The following is a 25,444-nucleotide window of genomic DNA, read 5'->3' as shown; positions in this document are numbered from 1 at the left end:
ACATTTAAGTCAATATCGTTTCTTTTCTCCTTTGGCAAAGAAACATAATAAGGTTTATCTTCTCCCTTCCTAAATCTGCTGGCTCTCTCAAACTGCTTGTGCCAATTCAGCAGTTACTTTGCAGTATCAGACTTGGCAGCACATATGAAAACAAAATCTCTAATTTTTTAAATTGCTTTTATTTCTTCAGATCAAGAAGATGCATTTAAATCATGAAAAAGGACAAAATGTAACTGCACACTTTCAGATAAGTGGATTTTAAACCCATGAAAGGGCACAGCAGAGAGTCAACAGCAAAAAAAATTGTCTCGTTCAAGTTCTCTTCACGGTGACATCTTTCCTAACGTCTCCTATCGCTGACTAAAGGGATGAAGAACATTTTGGAACCGCAGTTCTTACTGAGTACGAGCAGGTCCCAGAGCATCTGCAGAACCCCCCCACACTGGTCCTGAGGGGAGCGGTGCTGCCGCTCCTGAGAAGAAGCGACTTTTATCTACCTCGGAGGGATTTTAGCTCCTCAGTCTTCTCTGTTGGGGTCACAGACACTGTGAATGTACCTCTTGTGCGTCTGGAGTTATAAATTCTGACCATTTTGGGGAGACACCATCCTGCACATCCCTGGGGAGGTGGGTAGGAGGACAGGCGGGATGCTCGTGGTGAGCTCTGCTATTCAGAGAATTTCCTTTACATTTGTGGGCAATAAAAGCGGTATCTATACAAACAAAGGCTTTAAGTGAAATAAACGTCATTAACTATTGTTCAAAACATCAGCACGCACATAGTAGTATCCTGTGAATGCTGGATTTATAATTCAGTTACCAAGAAAGGGGTTGCAGTGATGATGGTTTTTAGCAGAGTAAGGTATGTAAGTCCTGCCCCACTCCTGAAAACGCTGCGACTTAATCCTTTAGTCACTAACTAAAATGACTCCATATTTCAGACTGCTAAGCTGTCAAAGATTGTAATCTTTAAATTAATTGATTTTAGCATCCATTTATTAGACTAGGAAAATTCTTATAGAAACTGCCCCGATGAGTGGGAGCTACGAGTGCCCCAGGGCCCCGATTCCAAGCGGGTGTAAATGGAAGCACATCTGTTCACATCTGCCGGCTCAGTTATGCTGCACAAAGTTCCCATTGAACCCCATGGAAGTCGCACGTGCAGAGCCACCGAGGGCTGCGGCCTTAGCAGATGGCATATGCAAGAAGTTGTGATTAAAGACATCAAAAGTAAAAAGTATTCCCCGAGAAGGCTGTAAAGAGACAGGAGGAATGTGAGGCCCATGGTGCTCTTTTTGCTTCCTTTCATACTCTCGCACTTACTGGAAACTCTGAGTGTCTTTAATTGAGCTTTTCCTCCCCTCCACCCCTGGCAGGGCGAGAGGGTTAATTGCTTGGGATTGAAATGCCACAATTTTTGTGCTCCTGCTTCCTAGGGGCGTGTTGAGTGTGCAAGGATGCCCTGGGCACAGGAGTCCACGTAGCACTCAGAGCAAGGGTGGAATAAATAGCTCCAGACCCCATGGCCATGGGTATCTATAAAGCACCGTATCTACAACTCTAAAAATCAGCGCTGGCCAAGCGAGACCTTAATGCTAATTGCCATAGCATTGCACTGTTTATCTTAGTTGAGCTAGCGTTACGAGTCCTGGTTGTTAACAACCTCAAGTGGCACTTTATTCATCTATCAACAGCCTTATCCTGTGAACAAGCAAGCAAAGAACTATAAACACCCACTCCAAAGTCACTTTGTAAGTTTTAAGCTAAAGCTCACGGAAAAAGACCATTCACAGAACTCCAGGGAGAACAGACAAAATACAACCTCCAAACCAACGTTTTAATCTACAAAGTTTTATTTGTCTTTTTAAACTTGTAAACCATAAAAAGAGCTTATCAAATATCTGAAATTAGTACAAGAAAAAATGATGACTCGTATAGCAAACTGCATTTGCGGGTCCACATTCCAAAACATGCACGGGGCTCTTCTGGCTTCCATTTGTGAAGCTGAAGACAAATTTGGCCCAGTTTGTTAGGTGTTCTGTTAGAAAACTCACAATGCCTCAACGCGCTACACTTCATGAATAGAACAGAAAGGGAAGGATTAGGTGCAAGAACAAGCACTCAGCACCAGCAGGATCTGAACCCCGAATCGTCATCCACAATGCAGACGCTCACCAAGCCAGGACGGCTTTTATAGCAATTATAGGCTGCTTTGTCTATACGGACTGAAAGGAAAGCGCAAACCCCGCTTGATAAGCATGTTGTAAAAGGCAGAAAGCCCAGTGCACGTAATTACCAGTATACCTGAAATTGTTCATGTTTGCCCAGTGCCGAATTGCCCAGTCCCTTCACATCATGTCTTCAATATGCTTCTGAAATTAAACTTCTGGATCTACTCTCAGACCCCAAGTACCAGGCTGACGAGACAACTGGTAGATCCACTCTGCCATTTCTTGTGGTATAGAGATCATACTTTGTGTCAGTAGATTTCCAAGGCATAGTTCGTGCGCAGTGTTTAGAAAAATCAGGATATTGAAATTTTGGACAACATTTGACCAACTTGTGTGTTTGTAATCAAACAGAAAAAGAACAGATGCTGCTATTCAAACCATGTTCTAAGGAACCTCTTCTGGAAAGCCTCTCAGACGTTCCCAGTGACAAGCATTCTGCGAACTACTCTTGCTGTTCTATGAGCAATAAATGTACCATAAGAGATTCAAAAAAAGTCATAGGAATATAGCTTCTCCATACGGTATTTTCCTGCCTCGTCTGTCTCCGCCGCCCCTCGGTTGGACACTTCTGTGCTGTCCCTACACTGCTCACATCCTCCCATCCTTCCCTTGCCAGTCTGTCTTCATGGCTCTAACCCTCACAGTCATCTATCTGAATAGTCCTTAAGTCCTGCGATTTTGAATAATAATAAAGACCTCATCCATATGATTTCCATCTTTTCAGCTCAGTAGGATTGAGTTCTCTAGAATTATACAGAAATATAAAAGTAAATTAAAGCGTCATTGAAAACCTCATTATTTAATAACTATAATCCCAACTTCAAATAACATGCGTTTCAATGTCTTCTGGATAATTTCAATACCAAGTTATTTGCTTTTCTATCTCTGTTCCGTTTAGCCCATTTCGAGCACATTTTAAATGCACACAAGCCAAAACCATCCCAAACCAGCTCCTTCCAAGTCAAATCAAACGAACAGCTATCGAATATGCAAAGAAAACAAATCATTATGTGATAAATTAAGGCTGGTTTTGCTGCTAAGTGCATTAGAGAAGAAATCTTCTTCCAGAAGCTATTTAGAAAACACATTATGTTCCATTTTTATTTCGTGGATTTTCAAACATGTTTCTGCTTGGTACATTTAAAAAAAAGCTCTCACAGCTAAAGGACGCTGAATATCACTTGGTTCCCAGCAAAACCATGAATAAGTCATGTTTGAAAGTGTATTTTCAGATCTTGATGAACTGCAGCAAGGTAATTAAAGGTGAGACTTGATTAGCTGACACATTTCCAAACATGAACATTCTTGCCTGTACTCCAGGCAAAAATTACGGCGAATGTTTTTGCAAATTTTCTAGCACGCTCAATTTTTCTCAAGTGTAATGTAGCCCCCAAGGGGCCTAACTTTCCTGTTAATTGGAATACAAATGAAATCTGTCATTCAATAATTGAGGTACACAGTGACATGTGGAGAACAGCAAGCATCCGTCATGTCTGTGTGTTTATGTGGCCATTTGAAGGCTGTTGAGCATTCGCAGTACTGATCACCTCTGTCACAACCCGTCGTGGGCTTATTCTGCCAGAGGACGTATATATATAGACATACATATATGTTAATATTTACACACAACCCTCTTTTAAGGTACTTCCCCAGCTATATTTTGCCGTTAAGTGCCCATGACCAGAGGAAGGAGTTAGAGAGGTCATATATGCGGCTTTTAAATCTGCTGATAGGCCAGGAGAACCTGTATTCATCATCCCAGGGCCTTCATTTCTAACAGCAACTAAATGACGTGTGGAGGTTTCACAGGCATTAGGAAGTGCCTTCAGCTCCTCCAATGACAGTTTAAAGCACAATATTTGCTGCTAATCTCAATTAATTTCCGGCTTGATCTCTTACCGTTTCATATTAACTACTACAAACCCATCAGCAGTTAGATGTATAAAAAATAAACACTGAAATCGCTGTCTGCACATCACATAGACTTCAAACTCACATTCCCGGAATGAAACTATCGGCACCCTGAAGCAGCAGCAGTGGGAACCGGGGATCTTGCCGGAGATGTCACCGGGAGAGAGGTTTTGCTTTGCTGTCCTCGGCTGTGACACCGGCTGCTCTTGGAGCCGGGAGGAGCTGAGCAATCCTTTCCAAAAACCCGCCTTCCCAAAAATTGCAGCAGGTAGCAAAATCTTTTCAGTTGAAATTCTTTCAGCAAAGAACACACATTTGGGGATCCTCTTAGTTTTGCTGAATCGCTTTGTGTAAAACCAGAAAAACTAAGTGAAAGAGCTGGAGTTCGCATTTGAAATGACTTCATGTCACTCCATTTTACGTCTAAATAGTAACAATATACTCAACTCTGTTTTTTTTTTTTTCTTGGAAATGAAATGTTTTGTTTAACCAGGGACTAATCTATTTAAATTTTTGATTCAGCCACAATTTTGAGCAACTTAAAATAACATCTAAATATATTTTTTAAAGGTTCTCAGAATTAACGACAAGCTGAAAAAATCGGCTGCTCAACACAGGTCTAATAGGGGACAAGAAGTTTAACTTTGAAACGTGATAGTTTAACTATAAAACCAGAGCGTATTCAGTCCATACCTTAATGGCCTAATCCTGTTCCCAAAAACGTTAATTAAGAGTTAATTAAGCTCTTTCATTAGCGGGGTCTGCGAGCACTGGCAGCAATTGCAATAAGCCCCTGAAATCCACAACAAGAAGAAGGAAATATACTTTCTGAACTAATAAAACTTTAATTAACAGGGGGTTCTCTTGGCACAGTTTTTGCTGTTAAATAAATAAAGCATTTAGTCAAAACCATCTATATTTACTATACAAAATACTGAAAAGCAAACATTTTTAAAAGATACGGAAATTTAGGGTTCTGTGAAAAGAAACTGTGCTACATGTTATTCACACTTAATACACGTAACACAACTGCAACACAGTATTTAGATGCTGCATGGCCATACATGGCTGGTGTAAGGTTGTAGTACGGGGATGCCACGTTATTACAAGGTATTTGCATTTCACAGAATCCGAGCAAGGTAGAATTTGTCTTTTGGATCTCCAGACACAATAAACCAAAAGAAACGGGTGCGAGGTCGCACCCACTGGCCCATTGTGATTTTGTTACTGGTGCTGTTATCTTTTCCGGCAAAACGTCTTGGGCTGAGAGAGCCCCTTTGCTGCCCTGTCTTAGTTCTGAAATCACACGAGATTTCCAGCACGGCCTCTGCTTTTCAGCAACAATCTGCATTAAAGGAATCGGCTACGGAGCGATTCTCACCTGCCCGTCTCTGTGGCACGTGCTCTACTGGAAAGAGAACAGCTGCCATTAAATCTTCCAACCCAATAGCATGGCATCCCTGCTCAGACGGAATGTACACGCGTGTGTTTGCATGCGCTATAACGTAAGTCACTTGAATACATCAGACTTTGTTAACACTATAATATAAATAAGCTTATTCCTTCTACTAGACATATAAATGCCTTATTTTTTTTGCAGTCCATAATTATATATACATTGAAAAAGAATGATACACAAGCAGCAAAAAAGGCTTAGACTAGAACAACTCAGTGGTAACTAACCAGATTCGTGGCCTTTTCATATTTTCAATACAGAAAATTCCGCATATAAATATTTTTGGACTTTAGGAATTTAAAAAATAAACAGAACAGTATAGTCGTCACACAGATCAAACACATTTTAAAAACATCTTGTCAGATTTAACAGAACACGCTGTTGACAGCTAGAAAAAAAGCAATAAAATAAACCAGATTTTTGAAAGAGGACAATAAGTCTAAACAACTGCTGATCCAGGGAGACAAGAGATGGACCTGGTTGCCATGAAGCAGCGATTCTATTCCAATTCCACAAGAAGGCAAAGCTTTCCGCTTTTCTTTAAAAGGTGACGTCTCCACGTTCTTAGAAAGGACAAGATCCCTCAAAAACTGGTCAGCAATAAAGCAACACCCCACTTGGGACCGGTCAAAACTCTAGTCAGGAAAAACCCACCCGAATCGTAAAGGGTTTATAACAATGTGGGATAGATACATTTCACAATATGTATTATAGACAAAATACCACAACATTTAAAATAATTAAAACCCAAAGCAAATATGTTTATAGAACAATGATGTTTTTATGCGAGGAGTTTTCTACTGTAAAGTTCCAACAGCAACGTAGGTGTTTCTCAGTCTCTTTCTACCTGCAAAATGGTGATCTGTACAAAACCCAACTGAACGTATATTATAAATCTGGGCCCCACAGAAAGTAAAACGTGAACGTACCGACCCTTTCGTTCACTTTTCCGATTTGCTTTTGACCTTCAAATTTCTCAGCAGCCAGTAAGGTCTTGTGAGTATGGTCTCATTCTCCTTCATGGAATGGAAGCCTTTCGACACACAAAAAGTAGAAGAGGCCAGAATGATTGCGAATGATGGTTTTTTTACATGTTGAATTGTCTCCAAAATGGGAGAAGCACAAATTGGTAGGTGCTGGGAAAATTTAAATTGGAGGCACCTAAGAAAATGCCATGGCACATGTTTCTAAAAAGTCACTCTTGCGGAGAAAAACAAAAAATTATGTTAATATTCAAACCACAGATTTCTAAAACACAACAAAATGTACCTGAGTGTGCATATTTATATATATATATATTTATATTTATATTTTATATATATTTGCCAACATTTAAAGTGAGAAAGTATATTTTCCTCAATTCTTTCTCAAAACAAAGAACTGTGGATTTAAACAAAACAAAACACCCAAGCGACCCCTCTCCTTCCCAAACCCCCACTGACGATGTGGCCCAAGCACTAAAGTCTAGTGATGCTTTTGAAAACCCCATTTCACATCCTCCTCTTTTCAAATGGTTACCCCAAACAGAACGGAGAGTAAGCAAGGGAAAAAAAAATAGAAGAAGTATATTTAAATATTACCCAGTATATAACAGACTGTACTTGTGTCAGTGAAGAAGAAAATAAAGTGTAAGTCATACAAATGTAGCTCTGTTGACAGGTATAGCTAATGTTTCCTTGTAATTATTAAGGTAATTTGAAAGGATGTGAACACAAACAGGCTACACGAATGCAGTATATTAAATCCCCGCCCCCCCATCGCACATTACAATCAATAAAAAGAAAATAAAATCTGAATAATACTAGAGGTAGCAGCTGTTTGTATTTTTCTGTTATTCTGAGTATCTCTGGAGTCCAACCCTTCGAACATTGCTCCCCAGATAAAAGGCTTGTGCGCGATCAGCCAACACACAGCAGACAGGTTCGCTAGACGTCTGCAAGAGTGTTTGAAGCATCTTTCCTACTACCGCCGAGTAGTACTTGTGAAGAAGTGCGTTGACGACCTGTATTAAATCACAGCTCAAAGAGCTATGGCTGTTTGCTGTTTCACAAGCCACTTAAAAAAAAAAAGAATCCACAAGGTGTTTAAGTAAGCTATGTAGTTCCACAACATATAAATAGGGTAAGTTTCAAGAGTTCCATGTGACCTCTAAAATATATGCTAGCTGAATATTAATGGAGTAACAATAATATTAATCATAGTAATGCCTTAGTCCTGGTATCACAAGAACGCGTTTCCTTCATGTGGGATGATTCCTGGAGGATGTCGGTGGGATCTCTTCTATGTCTGGTAGAAGTGATGGTAGTGGTGGTGGTGCTCGTGGTGGTGGTGGTGTTCGTGTCTCTGTATCATTTGTCCAACTTGGCCTTCATATAAAATGACCGTGGGCAGGTCTCTCACATGTTCCTTCTCCACAACTGTCCCCGGAGACTGGAAGTTTTTGCACATTTGGTGATTCTCCTTCGCCCTCTGCTTATGCTTCTTGTGAAGCTGTTGGGACTGCAAGGGGAGGTAAGGAAGATTCTGGCCCACCCGTGCGCTCGGGGAAGCCATGGCCACGGGCGCCCCCGGAAAAGGTTTATTTCTGACCGCCCTTCCAGGATGCACAGCGGCAACGTTCTTGCCCTGGGCCTTGGGAGACCTCACAAAGTGCTTGTTGGAGTCCTGGTTCCGGAGCCGCTGTTGGATTTCGGCAATCTTGGCGTACGAACTCTCAGCTAGATGGACGTGGCTCGGATCCACCACTTGAGATTTCCTATGGTGAGCGTGGAAGGTTTCGGGTTCATGAGAACGGGATCTGGTCTGATTCACAACGCGGCTTGGTGGGTCATGTTTTTGAGCTGCTGGAGGAGATCCTGGGAAATAACAAGCTGAGTTAGTCATCTAGTATTTCAAAGTTTTAATTAGTTGCATTCAGTTGGCAGGGATAGCATTATCAGCAGAGCGAATTTTTCCTAAGGAAGTGAACGCAATTATAGCTGTCTAGTTTAATTACATTTAATAATCCTGACTAGTAAATAATATACACACAAATATGTATACGTATCTATATAAGACAGTGAAAGTGTGCGTGCGTATGAAAGTCTTTACGTCACTTTCTCTTGGTCATCTATCTGAAATTCACCAAAATAACTGCGAGTGGAACAGTAAAATCTTGGCAGAGGACCGGGAAAGAGGAAATCCTAATTCATTTCATTTGAGGACAGAAGCCAAAATTCCAGGTATAAAACCACATTCTCTGACTTTTGGGTCAGTCGTGAGTACAAAATATGTGCGGGTATTATCTCGGAAACGAGCTCCAACATCCAAAAAACAGTCCTCGCCCCACCCATAGACTAAACTTCATAATTTAGCTGTAAAGATTGTTTTCCTAGGCTCACCTCCAAGCTTACCTACACAAACAGGTACTTCAAACCAGGCCTGCAGCACGTGAGCCACTGCGTTGTGATACCACCTGGAGCAGTAATTACCTCGCAGCACCCACAGTCATGTCAAGTCACTACAGACAAACCACGCAGTCTGCGATTCCCTGTCCCCGAGGTGGAACGTGCAACCGAACAAAGAAGAAAAGGTTGCAACATAAATGACCAAAAATTACCTGGCCCAAACTTCGATGTGTAGTTTTCTATTCCTGCAAGATCCAAATAGTGGTTTCTCCTTTCAATGTTCTCATCGACGCAATGGCGGTAGCACCCACTTTGCTCTGGGTTGTTCTCACTCTGGTGGTATCTGTCAGCAGGAAGCAAAATTACAGTTCAGCAGAACTTCTTTAAAGTTGTTATCAGCATCTGCAAACCAACAACTAACGGCCCCTTTGAAGTGACAGGAGGTGCTCACAAAGAAACAACAAACGCTTGAAATCCTGGATGACCGGATTTGCTCAGTTGATAGCCCAGAACTGCCTGTTCTTTCCCCTCATAAATCCCGCCCCGTGCTACAAAGCAAAGGAGGCTTTCCAATTGCATCGCACATGCAAAAACAAATAAAAACGCTCCTCGGGTTTATCACATTCTGTCTTAGGGCCAAACCATTCAGATGATTCTTTAATTTGGGGATGTCAAAGAAAACCTGCTGTTTGATTCATGATTGTTCCTGCTGCTGTGAGGACGCGCTGGGTAAGTGTCAGACAAACACTCAGGTATCTGCTCCAGAGCACAGGGGCAGTAACTGGAGAGAGCCCAAGGAGAGAAGGGGTTGGCAGGACACCCAGAGACAACCGCTGCTTTCCAAAATACAATTAATACGGTCAGATCAGCCGCTGGCTTCAGCATCCCGACTCCTTTTCCTGCTCAGCTTTGCAATTTTATTTATAGCAGAACTATTTCCTGAGAATGAATATCTGAAATACCATTCATTTATGAGGCAGAAAAAAAATCAGGCAGTGGTTTACAGTATTGTAGCCCATAATGCTGAACAATTTAATTGAGCAATGTAAATGGATGTCTGCAGATATGAACAATATTTTCAATATAACAAAGAGGATAAGCAGAGAACTCCCGATTAAGTCACAGCCTGTCATTCATGTAGCTCAGCCTCCAAGACCGCAAGACAGGCTTTGCTCTTTATGCGATTGCACTGATGTCAACTTCAGACCAGAATGTGTTGTTGTATCCCACACCAGCTGCTAAATCTGGGCTCTGCACTGCACAGTGCCCCGTACTCCGGTTTTAGTCTATTAACGCATCTCCAGGGGCGGCTGATCCCATGGAGCTCTGGCACAAACTGCTTTCCTGCTCTAGCGCGGTAGTTCGGGGCATTACAGACCAGGGTCCCCTGTGTCTCTGTCAGACACACGCCTGCAGTTCCTTTGATAAAAGCTGCAAGCCTTGACCTATCTGGAAGATCATTTTTGTTCTACTTTGATAGAGGGAGAGTCTCCTGAATGGAGCAGAGTCTGCCTGGAAAGCAGGAAAGCTTTAAAGACTCCGAGTCACCTTTGAACTCCAGAAGTGACATGGGGTACTGCCAAAAACGAGGGAATGGCCAGATAGTCTTTATTTTTTTGGATACATAGCCAGCTTGGTACCTTTCTTGCCTCAGACACACCTTTACGGGTTGTTACACTTTAGCAGGTCAACATAAAAGATCTCAGGGGCTGGAATGGACTGACTGAACTTGCCAGGCACCAACTGCCCACGGCAGCCGCTGGGATCTGCTCACATGTGCTGAGCACAACGCACGGTTAACCCAGAGAAAACATCCCTGGGCTTGATCCGGCTCAATGAAGCAACACTCCACGCAGCACTATCTGTGGAAAATTCAGCTAACAGAGAACCTGTGCTTTCACTGCTATAATAAATTCCATCTCTCATCAAGCCAGTGAAGAAAAACTACGCCAGTACCGCCACAGCCCTGCATTCTAATCGCTTTCTTACATGCAAGGTGACGTTCAACAATATTCATGCAAATATACAGAGTGAAGCAATTATGTAGTGATGAGAGACGTGCTCCACTGCCAAAGAGAGCTTTAAGTACTTGTGAGAGGTGAAGTGTGTGGCAGCGGCGCCACAACCCCGTCCTGCACACACACGGGAGGACACAGGCATGTGTCAGCCATGCACCAACTGCAAAAATACACAGTGGGGTTACCGGCTTTTGGGCTGTTTGTAAGTAAAAAAAGCATCTTCTCGAGTGTTTGTGGAGTGTATCAAAGCCCTTACTAAAATCCCCAGGCTGCAGTGTCACCCTGAGGTGACAGACACGCAGGTGATGGGAACAAAGTGCAGGGTGCAGAAAGGCCAGGACATCTCCCAAAAGCTGTGTTCACTGCTAAGTGTTCAAACCAGTCAGGGAGAAACCACTTTAGCATGAAAGAGAGAGAGAACGTGTATCAGTGGGTAACAGGAAGATGTTTTAGAGGCTGGTGTGCATCATATTTTCCCTGCTGCGCTAGATGAAATATAAACTGGAATGGCATGAAGATACCACCACCCGTTTTGTACCCGTTTCCCAGACAAGCTGGCTGGGAATCTGCTTGCTTGGTCTTGAAAGTCCTATTAGCCCTACAGGGGAAAACTCCTGCTTGGAGCTTCCAGCAGATGAAAAATCTAATCCATCTATCTCTCACCTTCAGGATAAAAACACTTCTATCCATTTTATCTTGAATATTAATCACATCTTGCCTAGAATTCCTAAGCGACTGGATTTGTGAAATGCGTGCACTTCTCACAAGTCCTCACTGCAGCTTTCACAGGGGAAACCTCTGCATGAATACCAGGAGATGCTGATGAGCCTCAGGGCGCTTTCCTGAAGGTTGGCCATTTGGCCAGAGCGCACAAACATCCCCGCAACACACTCGGTGTCAACAGGACATTATTTGTCCTGTCCACGTTCAATCAGATGCAACAAAAGCTGTGGGGTGCTGACAGCTGCCCGGGGGTGATCTGCTCAGCTAGGACCCAGGTTTGTCCTGTCTGGGAAGCCTCGAACAAAAAGGATGAGAAGGACAAATGCAGCAGAGTCAAGATTCCACCCCAACATCTGATGCCTGTGGATTTCAGTGAAAACGGCTGTTGTTCATAAAACATCTGCCAAACCAGGACTTTCAGGTCAATGGGAGGGGGACTTCAAGTTGAAAGGGGATTTTGCAATAGATCATCAAACAAAACCAGTCCATTAAATTCACACAGGGCAAATCTTTGCCAACGGACAGAGGGAATCAGAACGTCACATCTCAGGCAGCAGGCAAACCCACGCAGTATCCTTCAGTTCACAGAAGATTCTGTACAGAGTTGCTAACAGAAGATCAGAAGTCATTTTGCTCTTCTTTTAATCTGAAATTTGATTGCGCTGGGATAAACTCACTGGGATAACTCACTCTATCTGGAAAAGGGAGGCACAGTTTTGTTGTCACTTTTAAAAAGACTGAATGCTCCTTCTCCTGATAAATTTATTATCTATTTGGACAAATATCACTAAATCCAAGGAAAGCCAAAAATTGATTATTATTATTATTATTTTTTAATTTGCAGCTGAAGAAACAAATGCAACTAATGATTCGATATCATTACTGGAGCATTTCAGCAAATGCTTCCCTCTGCCTTAGTGTGAAACATAAAATCCTAAACCAGATCAAACCTTCCCACAAAGATGAGCGGTTTGGAGCAACTAATCTACATTAAAATGAATCAAAATCATCTGCTTTTGAGTTGTTTTTGTATCCATTAAAATACCAAATTCAAGTATGTGGCTGAAAGATTAACATTTTTCCTAGCTGTAAAAAAAATCTAATACTTGAAAAATGCATTGCAAATGATTATCACACACTTTGAAGTTCAGCACAGGTAATATCTATCAGGTGGGTAGAGCCCATGATAACAGGGCAGATACACATGATACACACGTTTTCAGAAGAAAAAAGCCTATTATGAACTGGCATCCAAAAGAATATTGTACATTCTGTTTGGGAAGAACTAAACCCCTTTTTTATCTAATCTGTAGATGAGTGCGAAACCACTGCGCTTGTGCTTTCTCAGCAATGGGCGCACTCTGGGTCGTGTGGGTTGGATTCCATTGAAAGACAACAGACAGGTATTTCTTCCAGTGGTGAAATGTATTCTGAAACTTATTACAAAAATCATAAATTAAATTATCCCAACTTTCCTGCAAAATTTCATTAATTATAATGCTGCACACCCAGCGCCAGCTGAGAGCTGTGTCCTTTAGGAGGAAAGGTGGTTAAGGAGAAGCAGGTCTGGCTACACCCTGGTAAACGAGATCAAGTTAATAAAACTTGGAGCTAATGCGTTGAGCAGTGAAGAAGATGGGCCGGAAGGAGGACAGAGAAAGGCAAGACCTGGTCTCTAGCAAGATGAAAACATTTTAGGACACTTTGAGCCAAAAGGTTTTGCTATGAATTCCACTGGCAGGCTCAAGATTTGCACATGGCAACTAAAAAGACGCTGGATGTCAAAGAGCCAACAGAAGATGGAAATGTGAGTAACGGGCACGATGGATTTGCTTCTTTGGTTTTTGTTTTAACATACAAAGGAATCTGCTGGTGGTTCCGCAGTGAAAAATCCAGTCGTACCTCTATTTCAACATAATATTTTAAAATAAAGCAAGCGAACTAGAAATGCGTGGTTGAGGTTTCCTGCGAGGCACCCAGGCTTTCCCTCACCTGAGAGCAGCCCGCTGCTTCTTCTCAGCGCTCCTCCCTTCTTCGTTCGCTTTGCTCTCCGCTCTGTGCCTGGCGCTCTGCACATCTGCCAACAACAGACAGGACATTAACTCCCCATTACTGCCCCTTGCTGATCAGCACGACTAACACGCTACACGCCGAATACAGCTTTGCTTGTGGGTAACATATCATTTTGTGTAGCCTTCTCCAAAATGCCTTTATCCACATGGCAGATTTTAGGCAGATGTTAGCTTGACGGCAGGACATGGGTCGGGGTTGTGCTGCGAGCCCTGGGGCAGGTGAAATGGTGTAATTATGCTGATACAACTATTATTAGAGTGAGTATAAGGTGAATAAGTCAGAGTGTAAGCCATTTTGTACTGGCGGACTCTGCCAATACAGGAAAATGTGCCTTTTTAATGCACAGATTCATAAACATTTCTTATGCTTATTTATTCTTATCCAGCAGCAGTGATAGCTATGCCCTTGCAGAAAACATTTTATACCACTACACCTGTTTCCACACAAACTGAGTGCTCTAACGTCAGCAGAGTTAATGTGGTACGAGACAAAAAGACCTTAAATCTGCCTTGCAGTACATAAAGACAGTTACACAACACATGGGTAATTGCTGCTGCCAAAAGGAAACAATCAATCAGGAGAGGGAACCCTAATTTGCTTAAGAGACGCTGAAAAGCAAGCAGGAAATTCTGCACCTGAAATACTACAACAGGTTCATGGACTTTAAAATACCCATATAATTATTTGTCTTTAACTATATATTTATTTGCCAAAGCTGGATTTTTAAGGGATTATTGATTTTCTTTTGTATTTTTTCAAATGGCTGATGGCACATCCTTACCCGTGTGATTTAACAAGATACTCCTCTTCTTCTGGCTGCCGTCTGGTGCCACAGTAAGCTTCACCCGCAGCGTTTTGCTGGAACTAGGAGAATGGTTTACTGAGGCATCAACTACCTCATAGATGGTGTGAAGCAAGCTGGTAATATCCTAGAGTCGGATTGAAACACAAAAAGACACACTTGTGAAAAAGGTATGAAACCCACAGCTTTGATACTTGTAATATTTTAGACTATTAAACACTGGAATATCCTCAGAGGTCACAAGAGCTGAACTTGCAAATAACCTTACAAGAAAGGATCCGTTTCTCTCTTCTGTTAACCCCTTTTTTTTTTCTAATGTAGACTGCAATATAACTCACAGACACAGAAGGGAATGACTCAAGCAGATCCATATCCTTCCTCACCAAGTGGTGTAAGATTTATGAAATGGGGCAAACCAGATCAAAACAATCATAAAAGCACAAGGCAATCAGGTTTCCCAAAGCGTCAATCAGCACAATTGTGTTCTGTCTTTTCTTTGGGTTCAACAGAACGCAGGGATAACCATCCATACTAAAAATTGAGTTGACATGAGCAAAGCAAATACAGCAATTGAAGAAAATCTTGGACATCACAGTCTTACTGTTTCTCGGGTTTTTTCTTGGGGTAGTTAAATGGTTGATTATATAGAGGAAAACCCATAAGAGAAGTGGCAGAACTGTAAACCTCAGAGGTTTGGAAATGAACGACGCCTGAATATGACTCTACCATATGCGTACTGGGGTCTCGCTTATTTTGCAAAATCCAAACCGGTTCTAAACTTACATTTTTGAACCGCTGAGAGTATCCAGTCAGGCCTGTTACAGAGCCTACTTCACACATCTCTTTGAAGGCAATGGGACGTGAACAAACGCTCACGTCTCACTGTATCCGAAAGAACATGAGCCAGTTTTGACAAGCCAATTGTTTCAAACAGGGGAAACAGTGTTTAGTAGCTGGTGATGCTCAAAGGTCTCTCAGGTTGATGTAATCAGGTTCAGAGAACAGGGATTCCACCGAAATTCTCCTGGGCACCAACCCATGGCCAAGGCATGCTGAGCATTGCAGGCTACGCAGATCCCATTTGACGGGCGTCTGAGAATTTCTCCGTGCTGCTCTTCCTATCCCTCGAGCTATCCTAGTTCCTAAGCTCTTCCCAGAGGCTTCTGAGCACAAAGAAAATACCTAGACCATCCTTTGTTAAGTACTGGTTCTGAGGATTAAGAGTCAGGTCTAAAAATATTCCAAACCTCTACAATTGCCCAGGGGTCCTGCCCGTAACAAGAGCAGCTCGAAGTCTTGTATGTCCTAATGGGTCCCCGCACTTTAGTAGTCAATATACCACACAATCCTCATTATCTAACCAGCTTTAAATTTAAATTTCTACTCACACAGAATTTAGGGAAATACTGACCTCGTGGCCAGGACAAACGATTTTACAGTAGATGATTTCCCAGCTCAACAGGCACAAGGAATAACTAAATCCTAGAGTGCCCAGACTTTGTCTTAATATGTACCCTCTTTAACTTCTCTGCACTCAGTGGAATTTCTCCAGACTGCCGAGTTCAAGACAACAGATTCACAAAAAGAGAGCAGAATTTGCAGTCTCTCCACTTTACTTCCCCACTGAAATATTTTTTCTACCTTTGCCACATGAGTCTCTATGTGTGGCTGTTACCACCACGTTGCAGCTGCTTTCCATCCTTCTGACAACAACCACTGACCAAAGCTTCAACGAGGCAGCGCCTGCCCAGTGATGGTCTGGTGGACACCTCACAGCTCTTCAACACATCTCACTTCTCACACTTCCACTCTAACTTGAAACTCAGCCAGACCTCTAAATAGACACAGCCGCATCTGACAGCCAGCTGCAAGAGTGGAATTCTTATTTCATCTATGAGAAAAATCCAGCCAAGCAAGAACATCGACTGACAAACAAAACGTATCTGTTGCTTTATACGCCCTCCATAAATTATGTTTGAGGACCCTTGTACTATTGTCCTACAACTTGATAAGCCAAACGGCCTCAAGTTTCACCAGGGGAAGTTGACGTTGGATTTAGGAACAACTTCTTCCCCAAAGGGCTGTGGGGCATTGGAACAGGCTGCCCAGGGCAGTGCTGGAGTCACCAGCCCTGGAGGGCTGGACAGACAGACATGAGGTTCTCAGGACATGGGGCAGTGCCAGGGGTGGGTTATGGTTGGTCCTGATGGTCTTGAGGGTCTCTGATCATCCAGTCTATTTTAACTTCAACGGGCAAAGACAAGTATATAAAACGTGAGTGCCATGAGGATGGAGCCAGGCTCTTCTCGGTGGCAAACAATGATAGGACAAGGGGTAATGGGATCAAGCTGGAACACAAGAGGTTCCACTTACATTTGAGAAGAAACTTCTTCTCAGTGAGGATGACGGAGCACTGGCCCAGGCTGCCCAGGGAGGTTGTGGAGTCTCCTTCCCTGGAGACATTCAAATACCACCTGGACATGTTCCTGTGTGACCTCATCTGGGTGTTCCTGCTCTGGCAGGGGAATTGGACCAGATGATCTTCTGAGGTCCCTTCCAATCCCAAACATACTGTGATACTGTGTTCTTTTGTGTGAGTTTCTCCCAGTGACAAGACCCAACTCCTGACTGGCCCATGATCCATGAGGGTCCCTCCCAACCAGCCGCTGACTCAGTAGTTCATTGACTTCTCCCAGACAGTGGCAGGGATGGCCAGATGTGACATCGGTGTGACCCATGCCTGGCGAGCCAGAAATATGTGCACACACGTGTCACATCAGCACAGTTTACATCTCCCAGCCAAACAGGCCTCAACTAACCCCAATTAAGGTCCAGGCTGCACAGAGGTACCAGGATATGGAAATTCTTCACAGAAAGGGCTGTCGGGCATTGGAACAGGCTGCCCAGGGCAGTGGTGGAGTCACCATCCCTGGAGGGGTTTAAAAGGCCTTTAAGAGGTTCCCAGGGACATGGGTTAGTGCTGGAGTTGGGTTATGGTTGAACTCAATGAACCTGAGGGTCTCTTTCAACCAAAATGATTCTAAGATCACCTCAGGACCCAAAATGGCGGCAGCAGAAGCACCTCAGGGCTCCAAATGGCCCTGGGGGTACCAAGATGGCCTCAAGTTGCACCAGGGGAGGTTTAGAATGGATATTAGGAAAAAAATCTTCATGGAAAAGGTGATGGAACAGGCTGTCCAGGGCAGTGGTGGAGACACCATCCCCGGAGGGGTTTAAAAGGTGTTTAGATGAGGTTCTTAGAGACATGGTTTAGTGCTAGAGTTGGGTTAAGTTATGGTTGGACTCAATGATCCTGAGGGTCTCTTCCAACCAAAATGATTCTATTATTCTATGACACCGGTGGCCTCAGGCTCTGCTGCGTGTGCATTTATTGCGTTTCACAGCCGGCTGCCTCCCCGGCAGCGCAAGCTGCTTTGCATTCTGGCACCAAAGGGTCGTGGTCGTCAGACTGGATCCATCCCAAGCCCGAGGTTGGGGATATCCATCAGTAACCGCTTCATGCTTATGCTGATCTTTTAAATACCCGCAACAACACTTTTATTATAGGATTCATTTACTTGTGGTCCTAATGTGGGGTTGGAAATTGCAGCAAGCTGACAGTTCTGATTTGGTGGAACAAGCCTGCTCGGGTCATTCGCACTCTGCCATCCACCAGGGTCCTGGCCAAGGAGACACCAGCTCCCGGGCCGCCTGAACCTCCCGCTGCTTTCCAGTTATTGCTTCACAATGCTCACACACAAACTCCTGAGACGCTGAGCTGGTAGGAACGGCCTTAACAAGTTCTGAACAGTGACTAACGCCACCTTCTCACAGCCCTTTTTTGGCAGCTAATACGGTAATGGCTTCTTGTCAAATTAGTAGCACTAGACCATTAAAATATATGTTACAACATTTTTATTTTATAGTTATGTCTATATTTACCCCCAGAAGAATTTTTATCTTCCAGTAGCCTGCCAGGAGACTGAGGCAATTTATATTCCCCTGGAAAGCTGTCCCACCAAACACCATCTGCATTTAAATTCCTTAAAGAACCGCCTAAAACCACGGACACAGCTTCACTTCCTACACACCAGCTTGTGCACTTCACTGTCCTCCAGAAACTAGCACCAATGATGAAGAACAAAAGCTAGTTAGATTTCCCTCTGTTCTTGTACACCAACCAGCATGTCCCACCTACCGCACCATCTAACTTTGCTGCACAATGGATTACGATTTGTACTGGTCACATAATTTTGCAACTGACCGCACAAGAAAGTTTCACCCACATTTCTCAAGCTTCCTCCCTTTTTACATGAAAAATAAACAAGAACAGATTTTTCAGTGTTTCCTTTTTTTTTTTTTTTTTAAATAACTGTAATGTACTTTCAAACAGTTTCTAATTAAAAGATCATTGTGGATTTTAAAACAAATATATTAAACGGGTAAAGAGAAATAAGAAAAAGATTTCTCTCCTTTATAGCAAATGGATTCTGTTTAAAGTGGCAGTAGGCTGCATCAATCTAACTGACTTCTGAAGGGCTTCTAGTGTGCAGAATTTCTGCCGGGATAGCTGGTTTAACCAAGTAAGAAGATTGAAATGATGATGTCTTTCCCCAAAGAGGAAAACACATGCTTGCTGGGTAGTATCCAAACCGCCAGCACATGCCATACCCAGATTTGTGTCTTGCTCATTGAACATTACAGTTGTTTTTTCCAAGGCTGAAGGATTTGACACAGTTCATCTGTATGTTCTCACACCCTATTTAATCAAGCAGCTAATACAACAAAGTATATCAAAACAAAGAGCTTTAATAGATTGCCAGAAATAGTTGCATTACAAATACCAAGAAAGAAGCATTTAAGGCCACATGTGTGCTGTGCTCATGTGTCCGCAGAATATTGATACTTCACACATCTCCAGTAGGAGACCGACAGGAATTGAGAACATTCAGAGAAACTAATGGGTCTGCGAAAAAGAACAAGAACAAATTACACTGAAGTATTCTTCATCCCTTACAGAACTGAGGAAGTCCCTATTCCACGTATTCATGTTTTACTTCTAAGGAACATTAGTGGTACAGGAATGACCCTATTTTTCCCGTATCAGTGTTGCTTATCATCATAGGACTAGTTAGTAAACTCTAAACAAACCACAACCAAAATGAAAGCAAACAAAAATACCAATGAGTTTAATAACGCTGATAGAAAATGTTCAGTTTGATTCCTTGCAACTTGTCTGGGAGAGATGTATTTGGCTCCCCTCAAAAGCAAAAGAGAAAAATCGTATTTTCTCTGATTTCTCTCTGGCAGAAATCCACCCGATGTCCTGGTGGGGATGACGCTCCTCTGCCACAGACAGGCACTGCCTCACTATCTGCATCATGAGTTAAAACAATATTGACAAACACAGTGAAAACCAGCACATTTCCAGAGAATCACAGAATGGACTGGGTTGGAAAAGACCTCAGAGATCATCCAGTCCAACCCTTGGTCCAACTCCAGTCCATTGACTAGATCAGGGCACTAAGTGCCATGTCCAATCTCAGTTTACAAACCCCCAGGGCCGGTGAGTCCAGCACCTCCCTGGGCAGCCATTCCAGTGCCTGACCACTCTCTCTGCAAAGAATTGCTTTCTCATCTCCAGCCTCAATTTCCCCTGGCAGAGCTGAAGCCCATGGCCCCTTGTCCTATTGCTGATGCCTGGGAGAAGAGACCAATCCCCACCTGGCCAGAACTGCCCTTCAGGTAGTTCTAGAGAGTGCTGAGCTCACCTCTAAGCCTCCTCTTCTCCAGACTAAACAAGCCCAGCTCCCTCAGCCTCTCCCCATAGGGCTTGTGTTCAAGTCCCTTCACCAGTCTTGTTGCTCTTCTCTGGACCCGCTCCAGCACTTCAATCTCTTTCCTGAGCTGAGGGCCCAGAACTGAACACAACACTCCAGGTGTGGCCTCCCCAATGCAGAGCACAGGGGAAGGATCACTGCCCTTGTCCTGCTGACCACGCTCGTTTGGATACAGGACAGGACACCTTTGGCCTTCTTGGCCACCTGGGCACACTGTTGGCTCAAAAGAAGGGTCAGGCTGATGAACAGTAGCCCCAGAAAAGCCAGTATCCCTCCCCGAGTGAACGACCTGCCGTTGAGTTCTGAATGCAGAAATAATCTCTCATCTTTTCAGCCATTACAGAGGATATGGGCAAAAATAACTAAAAAGGAAAGGGAAAAAAAAAAAAAAAAACCACAAGAGGAGAAATTGAGTATTTAATGTAAAACACAAAGAACATTTTTAGCATTAAAAATGCATGAAGAGAAACATCAATATCAGTTCATTACCCTTCCCTCAGAAAAAGAAAAGTACAAATGTCTCATTTGTACTTTGTTTGTAGTCTGATTTTTACATACAGCAGGATGTTCTTATTGCAACATCAGCTTTGTTTGATCACTTCTGGTTTTGAATCGCTCTTATTTGGAACCTGAAAGGAGCTTCACTTGCAATCTACTCAGCAACTGCTCCAGAAGAAATTCCTTTTTACTCCTGACAAGTAACTTTCTTGTGTGCTCATTCCTGTGCAGCCACTCACCAAAGAAACGCGATTTTCCAAGAAATAATTGATTGCAAAATAAGAAAAGGCCAGTGTTTATGAAGTATAATTACATTCAGAGAGCTCGATGTAAAACCTCGTAGATCAAAACACATTAGTTCAATTATCTGAGTTTCAAGTCCGATTACAAATAGCCATGTGAAGATAATTACGGCGCAGCCGTCAGTTCTACAAAGGCCTGCAGTACATAATGAACCGTCCTCTTATGGCTTATGGAATGAAGGGAAACATTATTAGCCAAGTTTTGTAATATACATATTAGAGCAGGAGAAGTTATCTCCCACTACCCCAAAAGGACTGAAAACCAGTTGTCTTCTCTGACAGAAAAAGCAGTTGTTTACTAACACAGAGGAAAGCTAATTTTATAATTTGCCATCCCAGTAATTACACTTTCGTAACGGGTGTATCTCCTCATGACTAGATCTGAATTTCTAATTGCAAGGGCTGTGGAATAAGTCAGACAGACTCTAGGAGGAAATCAAAGCAATATGAAGTTCCAAAGATATTGTTCAGATCCAGAAGAAGTTTCACTAAGATGGAATTTGAATGCTCTTGTTGTGATCTGTCATTGTGTAAAACCCAAGGGAAACTTTATCCAGTAACTAAGTCCATATCTTATATAGAATTTTCAAACATTTTAATGAAAAAAACATTTGGTCTACTTGTAAAATTGCACCCCACCTAAATGTCTCCTACAAACACTGTGGATTCCTTTGGAAACTCTCTGGACATGAAGTCCAACGTTTTAAACACCATGACTTTGAATCCAATGAAATGGATGCGGGTGGGCAGGTCACTCCCTCCTCCAGCGTCTCACTTTTCAACATGGAAAACAAGAACGATAAGGCTGACTTTTGCTTTTTGTAAAGCACCTCCAGCTCTACACAGAGAAATCCGAATGCAGGAATTCCATCTCTGTTAAATGCAGCTCTAAATCCAGGAGACATTAAAGGGAAATTTTCAAAGGAGAGGAGGTCCACACTGGGCTCTTCTCCCCAGAACGCCGGACCTTTGTTCAGAAAAGCTGACCCGTTTTAAAGCGTTTCCATCAGCTCAGGAAACGGCACCGGTACAGATCAGGCTCCTCCTCTGACTCAGTTCAGCCATGTGCTGCACATCCCGGTAACTTGAAGCCCATTTGGTTTAATTGAAACTATTGACATGTTTCACGTTTGCCATCGTTAAGTCCTTTTCTGGATCAGGAGCAGAGCTGCTTAACAAACAACAGCATCGGGCTGCTACACCGCCTGCCCGTCTCTCAGGGTTCTAATAGAACAAGACACTCTGTCATACGAAGAGACCAAAATTCCTCTTTAGTGGCCACGGTTATCTGTGAGCTGCTATCATTAGTCATTCTTGCACAAACAGCTCTTGAATTGCATCGCATCCAACAGCAGATGGACTGTACGAATGGCACCGGGACAGCTCGCAAAAGCGTGTAACGTAACTGCGCAGCTCTGCAATGGTGCGTGCCGCTTGTTTCTGTCTTGGGTCACACGCAAAGAGCTGCAAATTATCAACCTATTTGGTCCCTTGGTCAGACGAATTTTTCTCTGGCACAGGTTCAAGCCTGAATATAGCAACTCCAGCCCTCAGAGGAGTCTAATTTTCAGTCCCCGCACAGATTTGGTTTCAGTTAAGCTGCAGTGTGCGCTTGTAGCTGGGAGAGGTGGAATTTGGCTGTAACGTATTCTCTAAGTACAGTCAAATTAAGCTCTTTGGTGTACCACATAATCACAAATAATTATTGTATACATACTTAAAAGCATATTCTCGTTCTGTTCAGCACATGGAACTCCCACTGACAAGAATGGGAATGCCAGGCCTGGATGTAAAGGGCACCCGTGCGTGTGGGTTTGGGTTTTGTGTGTTGTTCCCATATTCTTTGAGAGTCACGATAATCTTGTAATGAAAACTTAGCCTTGGGTCTCGAAAGATCTGGGTTCAATCTGCCACTAAGTTCTTGCGAGACTTCAGGCAAGTAATTTCATTTTCTGGCCTCTGTTCCCTCTACATTAACAAATACATTACTACTCACGCCACCCCCTCCTTGGCCACTCTACACATCTCGCCTTCCCATTTGAAACTCTGCACTTGGGCTGTAACTTTTCATCTGCTTATTGTCTTGCATAAGGTGCACAGACTCCATTTGACTATTCAAAGTACCATCAGAGTAGAGACAATTAAAAAAAGCCTAGTAAAGATGTTCATTTCCATGTTAAAAACCCGGAACAACCACCACATTTGGAAATTTGTTCATAGATGTTAAAAGAGATTTGCTTTAGTTTTTCAGAAAAAAATCCGCCTTCATTTGGCATCTAAGGCCAGTACACTTTCAATATTTACCCTGCTCCTTTCCATCAGTTCTTGGTGTTTTTCACAGACATCAGCATAAGAGCCAAGAGAGACAAAACCTGACCATTTTCAGCACGGGAGCCAGCAAACACACCTCATGGAAAATCAATGACAGCGCACTGCAGTAAATCTCAGACATTCTTCTAGAAGTAACATCATTCAATTTGGATAGAAATAATTCTGAAAAAGGACTGTATTCTAATCGATACATCCTCTTATTTGGCTTCTTACTTGCACAGGAAATACAACTCGAAGATATCCTGATAATAACAAATACACGCAGGTATGCTTTGACAGCCATTCACTATGGGCCTACAGCAACAACCACCAATGTTATTTATACCTGGAGGGAGAAGGCAGAGATCAGCCTAATATTGAGGAAAACAACAGAACAGCATAGTTAGTCCTGCTGGAAAGAACGTCAGAAAGCAGCTTTGCTATTTAGTTAGCTTAACTCTGAAAAGCAGGATAGAAGCCAGAACAATATACATTTGCAGGGGTTTATTTTGACAACGTGTTTAGTTGTTTCAGATATTTTTCCTCCTCAAGTGCCAGTGCTATTTTTTAAAGGCCTAATCCCAGATATTAAACAACAACCAGCTTTAGAAGTGGCACAGTACATCTGAAAACAGTAAACCACTGGTTTCTAGGAGGGAAGGGTCCATGGGAACTGCTGTTGAAGTTGGCAGCACACCTGTGTTTCATAGAAGAAAAACTGTTCTTGTTATAAACCCCTTCTCTCGTTAGCAAACGCTGCACACAAGGGGCAGCCGCACTTCGCTTACCTCGCGGGTGACTCTTCCGTTGTTATCAAAGTCATACAGAGTGAAGGTCCATTCTTGCCTGTTATCTTCCTCTACAGACACATCACATTGCAATTCCTAAGAAACATGCAAAGAGCAGCCGATTACCCAAAGCAAAGGCCTGTTTGCAGAGGAGACCCTGTAGCAGGAGGCTGTTTGCTCCCTCCCTCGTCGGGGGACGGCTCAGGATGTGTCCTGGGGAGGTGTCTGTCCACCACGTCAAAGGAGGCTCATCACATCACATCAATCACATCACATCAATCACATCACATCACATCACATCACATCACATCACATCACATCACACACCACACCACACCACACACCATCATCCTCACTCCCCTGAGCTAGATTGCAGCGAATCGACAAGATGCTTTCTACTCCATTGTAGACAACACAAAAAGGTACTAGAAAACTACTCCCTGAAGCTCTCGAAATATCAAAGTCAGAGCAGCACCACATCACATCACCAAGCCCCGAAACGGAGCTGCCCAAGGACTGGCATGTAGGAACAACCTGGGAGTGGTACCTGCCCCTTATTTTGAGTGGGGTCTGTGGAAAACCTGAAGGAATATGTTTGTTGAAGGGGGGGGGAAAAAAAATCCCCAAACCAAACCCAAGACTTCAGTCAAGAACAAAGGGTGCAAAGCGTTTGCTTTCTCTCAAGACCTGCGCAATCAGAATCATCCAGAGCCACAACAAGGCAAAACGGAGAACAGTTACAGTGCAATTAAAATTAAAGCCGCTGTATGCAAGTAAAATAAACAGCTCCAAATAGCTTCAGCATGATAGGGCTCAAAATACCTGGTTGATCTGACTTGAAACCAATTCCCTACAGCAGCTCGGTCCCCCCGTCCCCTGCCGAGTTCAAAGGCAGCTGCTCCGGCCGTAACGAGCCCCACTAAGGCTGCCAAGTGCCCCACACTCCACTGTGGAAACACAGTTTCACGTTACACAAACATTCCCGGCACCTTTAAACGCCAAATCACATCCACCTCAGCTTTAGATCTCTCATCTCAACACCTGCCTTTCTGATTCTTTCAGACCTTTGAAACATTTACCAATCTCTTAGCTCCCGGCCTCCATAGC

The 25,444-nt window shown here is 43.1% G+C and overlaps 1 protein-coding gene across 4 annotated transcripts in view; it reads right to left on the bottom strand.

The window, feature by feature from the left end:
* Positions 1-4,963: 4,963 nt before the first annotated feature.
* Positions 4,964-25,444, bottom strand: part of NKD1 (NKD inhibitor of WNT signaling pathway 1) — a 266,783-nt gene continuing 246,302 nt past the window's right edge. For all 4 annotated transcript variants that reach the window (XM_065028627.1, XM_065028629.1, XM_065028631.1 and 1 more), the window contains 5 exons: positions 24,338-24,433; positions 14,579-14,726; positions 13,717-13,801; positions 9,196-9,326; positions 4,964-8,452 (listed from right to left, as the gene is read on the bottom strand). In XM_065028627.1, the coding sequence (XP_064884699.1) occupies positions 7,878-8,452; positions 9,196-9,326; positions 13,717-13,801; positions 14,579-14,726; positions 24,338-24,433 (1,035 nt within the window). In that variant the 3' untranslated portion in view covers positions 4,964-7,877. The remainder of the gene's footprint in view (positions 8,453-9,195; positions 9,327-13,716; positions 13,802-14,578; positions 14,727-24,337; positions 24,434-25,444) is intronic.

Source organism: Columba livia, chromosome 13 (genome assembly GCF_036013475.1).
Source record: "Columba livia isolate bColLiv1 breed racing homer chromosome 13, bColLiv1.pat.W.v2, whole genome shotgun sequence".
In the NCBI taxonomy this organism is placed as follows: Eukaryota; Metazoa; Chordata; class Aves; order Columbiformes; family Columbidae; genus Columba; species Columba livia.
Note: the sequence above shows the minus strand (reverse complement) of the source record. Positions and strands in the feature narration are given on the sequence as shown.